At 43.3% G+C, this 12,751-nt stretch overlaps 1 protein-coding gene across 1 annotated transcript in view; it reads left to right on the forward strand.

Moving 5' to 3' along the window:
- Window positions 1–576: 576 nt before the first annotated feature.
- The window catches only part of LOC144683781 (NADPH oxidase 2-like), a 28,731-nt gene continuing 16,556 nt past the window's right edge, over window positions 577–12,751 (forward strand). Inside the window, exons 1-4 of the mRNA XM_078547165.1 lie at window positions 577–680; window positions 791–886; window positions 1,841–1,951; window positions 11,519–11,603. Of these exons, the coding sequence (XP_078403291.1) occupies window positions 636–680; window positions 791–886; window positions 1,841–1,951; window positions 11,519–11,603 (337 nt within the window). The 5' untranslated portion in view covers window positions 577–635. The remainder of the gene's footprint in view (window positions 681–790; window positions 887–1,840; window positions 1,952–11,518; window positions 11,604–12,751) is intronic.

Raw genomic sequence — 12,751 nt, forward strand, 5'->3', positions numbered from 1 at the left:
ATGCATTCAAGTCCAACTCCAGGACGCTTGAGCACAAAAATTAAGATTGATACTCCAGTGAAGTACTGAGGGAATACTGTACTGTTGGAGGTGCCAGCTTTGAAATGAGATATTAAACTAAGGCCCCATCTGCCTACTCAAGTGGAAGAGCCCATGGCACTATTTTGAACAAGAGCAGGAGGGTTATCCCTGGTGTCCTGGCCAATATTTATCCTTCATTCAACATCACAAAACAAGATTATTTGATCATTGTCACGTTGCTGTTTGTGGGAGCTTGCTGTGCACTAATTGGTTGCTGCGTTTCCTGCATTACAACAGTAACTACACTTCAAAAGTATTTCATTGGCTGTAAAGTACTTTGGTCAGGAAAAGCATATATATTATATTAAAGGTACTTAATTGTGAAGTGCTTAGAGAAGTTTTCATGTGATATAAATCAAATTTTTAAAAAATATTTCCTGAATGCGATCACAAAAAAATGTGAAAGGCAGGAGGGGAAAATAAATTTTGCTAAAAAATCAACAACTACTTCCTTGAAGTGTGGGTTGGTTAACACCCTTCCCCGCCTCTTCTATTAGGTATAAATCTTAGGGTAATTGTTTTACCACCAGTTGAATCACAGAAGCCTTGGAATCATGAGCAACTGGGTGATTAACCATGGACTGTCTGCCCTGGTTATTGTAAGGAGAACATTTAGACTACTCTGTTGAATCTATTAACTTCAATCACAATAGTTAGAGAAGAGCTTGCTGCTGAGAGTTGAAGTAATCTCTAATTTTTTTGCTTGCAGGTGGCGTGGCTGGGAATCAACATCTTTCTTTTTGTCTATTACTACATGTTTTATGAGTACAATCCAGAGTTTTATTACACAAGGGCAATTATTGGAGTAAGTACTCACATTTTAGTTGTTTGTTGATGTTCAATTTCATGTCTGTAATGTTTCCTTCACCATTGTGCAATTAGAATAATCTTTTTGACATTTTTTCGTAAATGCCGTTAATCTTACATAGTTTGAATAGATATGAAGGTGGTGCACTGTGCGACAATGGGATACAAATCGGGTATAGTAATCTTATACAGTGTATAATGTAATAACACATTGTACAGGTCTGTACAGACCGTGTATAGCACTCAAGAACCGCATCTTGAGAATTCTGTACACTGAAGAAGTGACCCTGCAAGCCCATACTCCAGTAGGGAGTTTCATTCAGAGAGCATTAGTCAGAAAATTGGACCTTCAAATTACACCTTCATAACAATACCTCACATCTCCCTCTCCCATTGCCTAGGAACAAGGATTGCAAAATTACACCTTGTATTTTTTCAGTATTTTTCAGTATTTGTTGACTAGCCCATCACCGTATTTTTGTTGCTTCATACTAATAAATTTTCTGCATTCATAGCAACTTTTTTCAGCAGCTATCTCTAGAATATTTGCAAAGGGTTCCACATACAGAGAACTTTAAAAGCCACTGCTGTAGATATTAGCTAACATACTGCTTATGTTACTGGATATAACACTGCTGTGTGAATTACATAACCATTTGTAAAGCACATGTTTAGCATTAATTACCGCTGATGTTTTTTGTTTAACCTGAGAAACGTGGAGCTTCATAAAATTTAGGAACTAAATAGGGTTGATTTTTAGCTTTTAGTGATGGTGGACAGGGGCCAGTTAAACACCCTGTCCAATTCAGGCGGAGGGCGGTGACCTTATACACTATTCTCCCCTTTCTGCCATCACCGAAAGTTAAAACCAGCCCTTAGACGCTCATAATAAAGTTAACCATTGCAATGAGGATCAAATAGCTTATTTGTATTTTCCTGTGTTTGTATGTAGTCTGCACTAGCCTGGGCACGAGCTCCTGCTGCCTGCCTCAACTTTAATTGCTTGTTGATCCTGCTGCCTGTGTGCCGGAATCTACTATCCTTCCTCAGAGGATCCTGCTCCGTAAGAAACGTTCTTTTCTTTTCTCATCGCTATGGGAGTAGTTGTGGTATAGTTCCATTTGCAGTAAAATTCTATTTCTCTTGCTTAACATCATGAGGTGGCACAGTGAGTAGATGCATTACTCGTTGAGTAAATGGTTAATAGGATCCCAAGTTCATTGTCTCGCTGTACTGTTGTAACTTTGTTTATGCAGATGAATGGGATTTCTGATGAAATTCACCAAAGATCCAGTGTCAGAGGGGAGAACTCAATGGAAATTCCTAGCACCAATATAGCTATAGCCAGCTATTATATTTTCATTCAAATTTACTTGGAGAAAAACTTCGCAAGATAGACAACCTGATAAATGTCCACAATAATCAAGTATTAGGTGTTGACCTCTTGACCTTTCTGTAAGAGAAAGGAATTGAACTTGGAATTAAAAGTGAGAATTCACGTAGGTTTCTCCATATTGGAAAGAAGGACAGAACACTGTTGAAATCTACCACCAAGAAACAGTGCCACTTGTCTCTGCTAGATAAGATAAAGATAGGACATCGCATTTGAAGAATTTCAGAGTAGATCATTTTTGATGCCAGACCCCGTGGTGTTAACGAAATGATTATTTGCTTCGGCCATTTCCTTACTGATATATGAATATTTCTGAGTTAAAGGGAGTAAAGCTTGCATATTTTTTAAGAGAAATGTGCCCATAATGACTACCAAGATCCTGAAATGAAAATAAAAAATGCTGGAAATACTCAGCAGGTGGAGGCAGAAACAAAGCTAACATTCCAGGTTGATGACCTTCCACCATATGTTTAATTTCCAGTCTATGCTGTTCTCAGTACCCCCGACTATTATCCAATAACCCGTGTAAACGTCATGGGAAATTGATTGAAGGCAGGATTGGACTCAGCTCTGATGCTGTCCAATGGGGATTGCCATTAGCACTTGTTATGTAGGATCACATGTGGTTGAAGTGCTGTATATTCTGACAAGAGGTCAACACCTTCAGGAAAGGAGGGCAGAGAAATAGTAAAAGGAAAAAAATTCAAAAAAAATTAACGGACAGAATTATGGGCAGGATTTAATTGGCCTGATGTGTGTTTCACCCACCTGTCAGAGAACAGGCAGGGAACCCCTGTCATTTCTATGGAGGAGGCCCAACAGCATTAAGTGCTCTTTAGGCAAAAAAGTGGCCAACTTTGGGCCATCCCTGGGAGACAGGACCCCAGAGGCGGAAACACCACCCACTGAGAGCTGCCAGCCAATCAGAGCTGGCAGCTCCTCATTGCTGTCTGTGACAACGGGAGCAGTGGCAGCTGCCAGCAATGCACCCACCAGAGGCTCAGGATTTCCAAGGGACCCCAGGCCAAAGGTGAGTGTGGGTGGGATGCAGATCGTTGGGTGGGGTCATGGAAGAGGGGGCACTGGAGGCAAGGAAAGAGGGTCGCTCTCAGTGGTCCTCATTCCTGATGCCGGGCTCTTTGATCGGACACAAAGTGCTTGGTTAGGAAGCCAGCCACACCCCGTACCCTGCCACCATATTCCAGAGGCTGCTGGCAAACCTGATAGGTTTTGCTGAACAGTTTTCAGGAGGCACAGGGAGGCTGTGTGGCTCCCATTTAATCCCTGAGCCATCACTGAATTGCGGTGGGCTCAGGGATAATGGGTGTCAATTGGCTCATCATTGAGCCTAAATGACGTCCCATCGCTGGCAGCTGGGAATCCGTCAGCCTCTTCTGTCTTCTGACTTAACTAGAGGAGGTTTTATCCACTGCTGCTGGGGCATTAACGTGGGGCCTCTCCCCCGATTAAGTGGACCTGGCTGCCATGGTTGCCATCACGATAGTAGCAAATTCCACCCAATCGCTGGAAACTCATGAGCAGCTTGTGTCTGAATTTATGATCACCGTTTTTGTCCCTTCAAGCTTTTATACTCATACTATACAGGAATATTTGCTCTAGTGATTTTTTTTTAGATTTAACATTTTTGTTCCTTGAAATCTAATCCTCTGTAGATATTTGTGATGTGTTTAAGGGTGTAGCTGCACCTAATCCTGTCAAATAATCCCTTAAGGAGGAAGTTGTATATTTAAATGTGGCTTTGTTACATTACCAAATCTAATTTATATCACATAATTGCATAAAATGAGGACTAGTATTGAGGTGTAATCCTGGAATGTTTATGTGTTACTTCCTGCACTGACAGAACCAATGCAAATTTCAGAGATGTTGGGCACTGCCTACACAAAAATGCTTATGACACAGGTACACCCAGTTACACAGACAGAATAGCACCTACAGTCTGGAAATCACAAGGATTTACATGACATCATTATTGAATCACACAATAACCACATATGAGGAAGGTCAATTAACAATATCTGATTTTCCTCTTGTCCAGTAAACCCTACAAATCCGCAATTGCATCCTCCAAGTATTTATTAAATAATTCCAGGGTTTTCATCTCCACTACTGTAGCCAGAAGTCCATTCCATTCAGTGACCTCTGGGGGTAATATAATATTTTGGATTTACATTTACCTATCTCTTAACTATCTTGTGCATCTCTGTGGTCATCTTTCAGATGCCTTCTTTGAAGGCTGAAAACCCCAGTTTCTCCAATCTTCCTCCATGACTTAGATCGTAGATACTAGATCAGCCTAATGGCTCTTGTTTAAGAAGGAAGAGAATTCCCCAGTGACACCGGACTGGTAGCACACACTTGTTGCCTTTCATTTCACATCTAAAAGAACATTTGACATTAGTCAAAGGTGCCCGGTAGGGTTGAGAGTAAAATTTGATAATACTTTTCACTTCTAGTAAAATTAAAATTAATGGAAATATTACCAACCAACCTTCACTGACTGCACTTAAGATCTGATACCACTCCTCACATTTTAAATTTACTTTTTCTTATCCTTTAGGAGAGGGAATAATAAAAAAAACAGGAAAATAGCAAAGTTCAATTATAAATAAAAATGTGTCAAGTCCTGATAAATTGGAGTGAAACTTGAAACACAGCCATTAGGATACATGCTAAATACACTCTCACAAAGCGTAAAGAGTTGCAACAAAACCTGGAATTAATTTATGAGTAGATACAGTAAGATGAGACTTATAAAGGGGGGCACATGAAGAACCTAGAGGAGAATTTTCTCCCTGTTGGGGGGTTGTGTGGGAGCGAGTGCGGGCGTGCGCGCAGCTGATCGCCGCTCGCGATCGGCCTGGCACCGCCATTTTACGTGGGTGGGCCAATTAAGTCCTGCCCAGCGTGACACGCACCTGTGCGGGCGGCGGGGAAGGGTTCCCTGAGTTGGGGCCTGCACTCTTTCACACATGTGCGCAAAAGAGCGCAGAAATCTCCCTGAGGCACAGAGCTGCCTCAGGGAGATTAGTTTAAGTTTAAAAAATTTTTAAAAAGGAAAAAAAATTTTTTTAGGACATGTCCCCTCATGTGAAACTGTCATATGAGCTGGGACATGTCTATGAATTTTATTTAAACATTTTTCAAACCTTTAAAAACCTTAATTAAACCTCATCCCGCCCATGGATGAGGTTCCATGAAAAATGCGAAGGCCGCCTGGGCTCTTTGCCTGCCCGCCAACCTTAAGGTTGGACGGGCAGCTCAGTTTATTGTTTTAATTGATAGTTAACTGGCCTTAATAGGCCTTTGACAGTTTGGCGGGCGCGCAACCGACTCGGCTGCATGCCCGCTGAACTGAAAATCTGAATGACACACGCCCGACCTCACCGCACGTCATTTTACACATCGGCGACCGGGCCCCGCCCCTGCTCGCCGAGCCAAAGGTTCTGCCCCTAGTGTTAATAATACAATAGGAAATCAAGCAAAAAAAATAGAATGGTTAAAAATAAGTATTTCAGTAGATTGGTTGGGATTCTAAAAGGAAACAGCAAGCCTTTTTACAGATATGTAAATGTAGGGCTGATGAGTCAATAAAGGAAGTGTCATGGAGGATGAAGAAATTGTAGATACTAAATTAGTAACTGACAGGTGGACTAAATAGTTCTATAAGTGACTATAGAGGAATTGATGCTGAAAAAAATGCTGGAACTCAGTGGACAGTGAATTCACTGCTTTACATTCTAGAATCAGGGGGAGGTGGTGGCATAGTGGTATTGTCACTGGACTGGTAATCCAGGGACCCACCATGTCAGATGGTGGAATTTGAATCCAATAAATACCTGGAATTAAATGTCTAATGATGACCATTCGATTGTCATTAAAAAAAAAGCCCCATCTTGTTCACTAATCTCCTTTAGTGAAGGAAATCTGCCATCCTCACCTGGTCTGGCCTACATGTGACTCCAGATCTGCAGTAATGTGGTTGACTCTTAAATGCCCTCTGAAATGGCCTAGCAAACCATTCAGTTGTATCAAACTGCTAAAAAGTCAATAAAAAGGAATGAAACCAGACAGACCATGTTGAACACCACTTGGAGGAAGCACTGAGGGTGGCAAGGGCACAGAATGTGCTCTGGGTGGGGGACTTCAATGTCCATTACCAAGAATGGCTCAGTAGCACCAGTACAACTGAGCTGGCTGAGTCCTAAAGGACATAGCTGCTGGATTGGGTCTGCAGCAGGTGGTGAGGGAACCAGTAAGAGGGAAAAACATACTTGACTTTATCCTCATCAACCTGCCAGCCGCAGATGCATCTGTCCATGACAGTGCCGGTAGGGGTGACTACCGCACAGTCCTTGTGGAGATGATATCCCGTCTTCACATTGAGGATACCCTCCATTGTGTTGTGTGGCATCACCACAGTGCTAAACGGGATAGATTTTGGAATGGTGGTGGACAATTAAACAACTCATTGGAGGTGCAGGCTTCACAAATATCCCCATCCTCAATGATGGGGGAGCCCAGCACATCAGCGCAAAAGAAAAGGCTGAAGCATTTGCAACAATTTTCAGCTAGATGTGCTGAGTGGATGATCCATCTCAGCCTCCTCCGGAGGTCCCCAGCATCACAGATTCCAATCTTCAGCCAATTCGATTCACTCCACGTGACATCAAGAAATGGCTGAAGGCACTGAATATGCAAAGGCTATGGGCCCTGACAATATCCGACAATCGTAATGAAGACTTGTGCTCCAGATCTTACCGTGCCTCGAGCCACGCTGTTCCAGTACAGCTACAGCACTGGCATCTACCCAGCAATGTGGAAATTTTTACGGGATGTGGGCATTGCTGGTTAGGCCAGCATTTATAGCCCATCCCTAAATGCCCTTGAGAAGGTGGTGGTAGGCTGCCTTCTTGAACCGCTGCAGTCTCTGTGGTGTACGTATACCCACAGTGCTGTCAGGGAGGGAGTTCCAGGATTTTGGCCCGGCGACAGTGAAAGAACGGCAATATATTTCCAAGTCAGGATGGTGAGTGGCTTGGAGGGGAACTTCCAAGTGGTGTTGTTCCCATGTACCTGCTGCCTTTGTGATGGTAGTGGTCATGGGTTTGGAAGGTGCTGCCTAAGGAGCCTTGGTGAGTTTCTGCAGTGCATCTTATAGATGGTACACACTGCTGCCACTGTTCGTCAGTGGTGGAGGGAGTGAATGTTTGTTGAAGGGGTGCCATTGAATTGGGCTGCTTTGTCCTGAATGGTGTCAAGCTTCTTGAGTGTTGTTGGAGCTGAATTCATCCAGGCTCTTTAGGCAGCACCTCCCAAACCCAACACCACTACCAACTAGAAGGACAAGGGCAGCAGATAGATGGGAGCACCACCATCTGGAAGTTCCCCTCCAAACCACTCACCATCTTGACTTGGAAATATATCATCGTTCCTTCATTGTCGCCAGGTCAAAATCCTGGAACTCCCTCCCTAACAGCACTGTGGATGTACCCACACCACAGGGGCTGCAGCGGTTCAAGAAGGCAGTTCACCACCACCTCCTCAAGGGCAATTAGGGATGAGCAATAAATGCTGGCCTAGCCAGCGATGCCCACACCCCGTAAATGAATTTTTTTAAATGATGAGGGTAATCCACAGGAAATAGCAGAAACTCTAATCACAATCTTTATACAGCTCCGGATTGGAAGTTATTGCAGAAGATTGGAAAGTTGGCAGTGTAATATCTCTGTTCAAGAGGGAAAGAGATAAAACAGGTAACTATGGTCCAGTCAGCCTAACATTGGTAGGCAGTCAGTTTCTAGCAGTCTTGGAAAAACACGGGCCAGGACTTTCAGCTCGGCATGCACCCACATGCGTGAAATAGCGCACAATGACGTTGGGCGAGCGTCCCGACATCATCGCGCACTCTCGCGATATTTCGCTCAGCGGGTGCGCCCAAGAGGCAGCAGCATGCTCGCCAACAATTAAGAGGCCTGTTAAGGCCCTTGATCAATTAATTAAATCAAAATTTTCGCTGCCCGTCCAACCATTCGTTTGGCGGGCGGCTGAATAGGCCAAGTGGCCTTTGCATTTCTGCGCAACCTCATCCACGGGTGGGATGAGATTTCAGCCAGTGATTTTTTTTTAAAATCTTTTAAATCTCATTTTTAACATGTCCTTGCTCGTGTGATAGAGTCACATGATGGGACATGGTTTCCTTATTTTTCAACTTATTTGTAATGTTAAAAATCTTCAGCTCCCTGAGGTAGTTCTGTGCCTTCAGGGAGTTTTCACTGAGCGCACTCCCATGCATGCGCACACTTCAGCGCTCGCGCCCCTCCCGCCCCCACCCCAGCAGCACTGGGTTCTGTGCGCGCCTTTCACGCTGACTGGCTGTTAATTGGCCAGACAGCGTGAAATCGGTGGAGGCCCGATTGCAGGTGGCGATTGGTTTCGCAGCAGCTCCTGGGCCCTCCTGCCCAACAAGGTAAAAATCCTGCCCATGGGCTAATTAAGGACAACCAGCACAGATATGTAAAAGGCAAATACTATTTAACAAATTTAGTAGAGTTCTAAAGTAATGGATTGTTGTGATAAAGGACATGTATGGTTATTGTGTGCATGGATTTTCACCAGTAACTCCTATTTATGTAGTGCCTTTAACCCTAATGAAACATCCCAAGGCACTTCACAGAAGCATGATAAAACAAAGTATGACACCGAGCCATGTGAGGAGATATTAGGCCAATGACCTATAGCTTGGGAAAAGAGACAAGTTTTAAGGAGTGTCTTAAAGAAGGGAGGTAAGGTAAAGAGGTGGAGAGGTGTACAGAGGCATTTGATAAGGTGCATATAGGAGGCTTGTTGAGTAAGACAAATGGTATGAAAGTGAGTGTGGCAGTATGAATAGGAAGTTGAATAAAGCACAGAAAACAAAGAATATGGTTGATGTGTTTTTTGGACCACAAGGGTATAAACAGTTGTACCCTCCATGGATCAACGTCAGTATCGTTGCTTTTCTCAAGTGAGCCGGATTCAGGTATAGCAGGCACTTTGTCAGTGTTTGGAGATGTAACAAACACAGTAAGCGCAAAGTCTATGTAGACAGGTTAATATATTGCATAGATTGATATTAGATGTAATTTCAAGAAGTGAAATGTGATATACTTTGAAAGGAAGGTTATGGAGAGGGAATGCACATTAAATAACAAAACTATAAATATAGCAGATAAGTAGAGAAACTGAGAAGTTTAGATAAACAAACCTTTACAAGTAGGAGGACATCATAAAGTTGTAAAAAAAATCTGGATCCTAAATTAAGAGCATAGCATACCAAAACAGTGAAGTATACTAAAACTATACAAATCATTAGTTAGGTTATACATTATTTTGTGCCTTTTTGGCTGCTTTACATTCGGAAAGATGCCAAGGGATGGAGAGGATATAGAAGAGATTCACTAAGATAAAACTCTGATAAGAGACTTTAGATATTAAAAGATATGAGAAAAACTGGGGTTTTTCATTAGAACAGAGAAGGTTAAACGGAGATCTAAGTGAGGGTACCCACAAGCATGAAGGACTTTGATAAGATAAATATGAAAGACTATTCTCACTGGTCAGTGAATCAATAAGTAGAAAGCAAAAGGTTGAAAGAACAGGTCAGGAGAAATGTTTTTATGTGGAAGGTTATTAGGATACAGAATTCCCTACCAGAAACAGTGACGGAAGGACCTTTAAAGGAATAGATAATTAGTTGAAAAAGAAACAAGTTAAAGAGCATGGGATGAGGGCACAGAGAGATACTAAATGAAAGAGTATTTCGGAAAACTGGCACAGGTGTGATGGGCCAAGTGACCTCCCTTCTGTGCTGTAAAATTCAATGATTTTATGATTCTGGATCCCATATGACGTGCACCATTCCTGTGCAAGTTGGAGATCTAGCCACAACTCCATACGTCAGCCTAGCGAAACCTCTACTGTGCTTGCCACAAACTGTAAAGTATCCGTTAGTTCATAAGTAGTTTCTACACTTATGCATGTGGTGTGTTTGTGATCTCAATCATGTCATCAGTGGAAGACCACAAACCACTCTACAATTTCTCTACAACACTAGCTATTCTCTATGGCGCTTACTAACAAAAAAACACTTTCTAATAAAATAAGCTACCAGAAAAGATCATTCAAATGAATTTTCAACTGAATTCAAAATATAGTTAGATGTGTTCTGCAGAAGGAAGAATTGAAGAAAATAGTGAGTAGGAAAGTTGGTGAGGATAATCTATCAAAAAGAGATGAACTAGTCCAGCTTAATTGTGTTTCTCTAGTTTCTAAAAATTCTCCTGTTTATTCCTTGCAAACTCCACAAAAAAGTGCAAACTACAGGAAAATATTATTTGAAAGCACTGGATCTTCATTTTCTGCAGATAAAGGGTGGAATTTTCCAGTACCCACCCCCCTCTCCCACAGCAGGTTTTATGGCAGGTGGTTGGGAGACAATGTGGCAGGGGCTAAAAAAATTGGTTTCCCACTGGAGTAAAATAACGATGGGAATTTGCGCTCCTGCCCATCATGGCAGGTCACTATTCCCATCAGAGGCCAGCATGAAACTGCTTTGCATCCTGTTAATGGGACCGACCGGAATCATGCCCCCCGCCTGATTTTCCACATCGCCAGCGGGATATCATGCCGGTCCGAAGCACGACCCGACCAATATAGTGTGCACGTCAGACTTACCTTCAAAGAGGCCTGGGGCAGCTGGCGGAGACCGGAAGGGAAGATGGAGACCTCCAGCGACTGTGAACCTTGGAACACCACATGCAGCAGTGGGTGGGTGGAGCATCTACCACGTGGATCTTCACACTGCAGGTTCTTCTGGGAGGTGGATCTTCTCCCTCAACGATGGATAAGTTGATGTGTGGGCGCCTTTTAAAAATGGTGCCCAGATATGATTGCAGGGCATGAGCCATCCAGCTCTCCCCACTGCGCAAAACGTTAGGAACCCCCCGACTGCATAATTAATTAGGCCAGCATCGTATGATATGGCATGAATTCCTACCAGCCTCCATGGCAGGAAACACTCCCGGTTTCCGCCTCCACCATGGGACTAAGTCCTGGAATGGAAAGTTCCGCCTACTGTGTCATTACAACTGAGTAGAAAAGCTTTGGATTTGTCCCCATGTCCTGTCACAGCACATTCCTGTTGGATCTTGACTGTTTTTCCTCTATCTGTGTTAGTGTTGCAGGTGCAGTGCAAGAAAACAGCTGGACAAGAATATCACGTTCCATAAACTGGTGGCTTATATGATTGCCTTGCAAACAGGTACTTTATACATTAATGATCTAGATGAAGGAACTGAGGGCATTCTGGCTAAGTTCGCAGATGATACAAAGATAGGTGGAGGGACAGGTAGTATTGAGGAGGCGGGGAGGCTGCAGAAGGATTTGGGCAGATTAGGAGAATGGGCAAAGAAGTGGCAGATGGAATACAACGTGGGGAAATGTGAGGTCATGCACTTTGGTAGGAAGAATAGAAGCATAGACTATTTTCTAAATGGGGAGAGAATTCAGAAATCTGGAGCGCAAAGGGACTTGGGAGTCCTAGTCCAGGATTCTCTTAAGTTCTCTTAACTTGCAGCTTGAGTTGGTAGTTAGGAAGGCAAATGCAATGATGGCATTTATTTTGAGAGGACTAGAATATAAAAGCAGGGATGTGCTGCTGAGGCTTTATAAGGCTCTGGTCAGACCACATTTAGAATATTGTGAGCAATTTTGGGCCCCGTACCTTAGGAAGGATGTGCTGGCCCTGGAGAGGGTCCAGAGGAGGTTCACGAGAACGGGCCCAGGAATGAAAGGCTTAACATATGAGGAACATTTGAGGACTCTGGGTCTATACTCAATGAAGTTTAGAAGGATGAGGGGGGATCTGATTGAAACTTACAGAATTCTGAAAGGCCTGGATAGAGTGGATGTGGGGAAGATGTTTCCATTAGTAGGAGAGACTAGGACCCGAGGGCACAGCCTCAGAGTAAAGGGAAGACCTTTTAGAACAGAAATGAGGAGAAACTTCTTTGGCCTGAGAGTGGTAAATCTATGGAATTCACTGCCACAGAAGGCTGTGGAGGCCAGGTCATTGAGTGTATTTAAGACTGAGATAGATAGGTTCTTGATTGGTAAGGGGATCAAAGGTTACAGGGAGAAGGCGGGAGAATGGGGTTGAGAAACTTATCAGCCATGATTGAATGGCGGAGCAGACCCGATGGGCCAAATGGCCTAAGTTCTGCTCCTATGTCTTATGGTCTTATAGGTAGTATTTTCTGGGGACAATGGCATCCTTCTAATGTACTTGCATCCAGGCACGGATTTTATTTTTTACATATTTATGACTTCCTCGCTCTCACGGTTTTGTGGGAGGAAGGAACTCTCTGCTTAGCTGCAACGGTGGCAGAACCTCAAGCAAGGCACAACTCC

This window comes from Cetorhinus maximus, chromosome 8, assembly GCF_964194155.1.
Source record: "Cetorhinus maximus chromosome 8, sCetMax3.hap1.1, whole genome shotgun sequence".
Taxonomy (NCBI): Eukaryota; Metazoa; Chordata; class Chondrichthyes; order Lamniformes; family Cetorhinidae; genus Cetorhinus; species Cetorhinus maximus.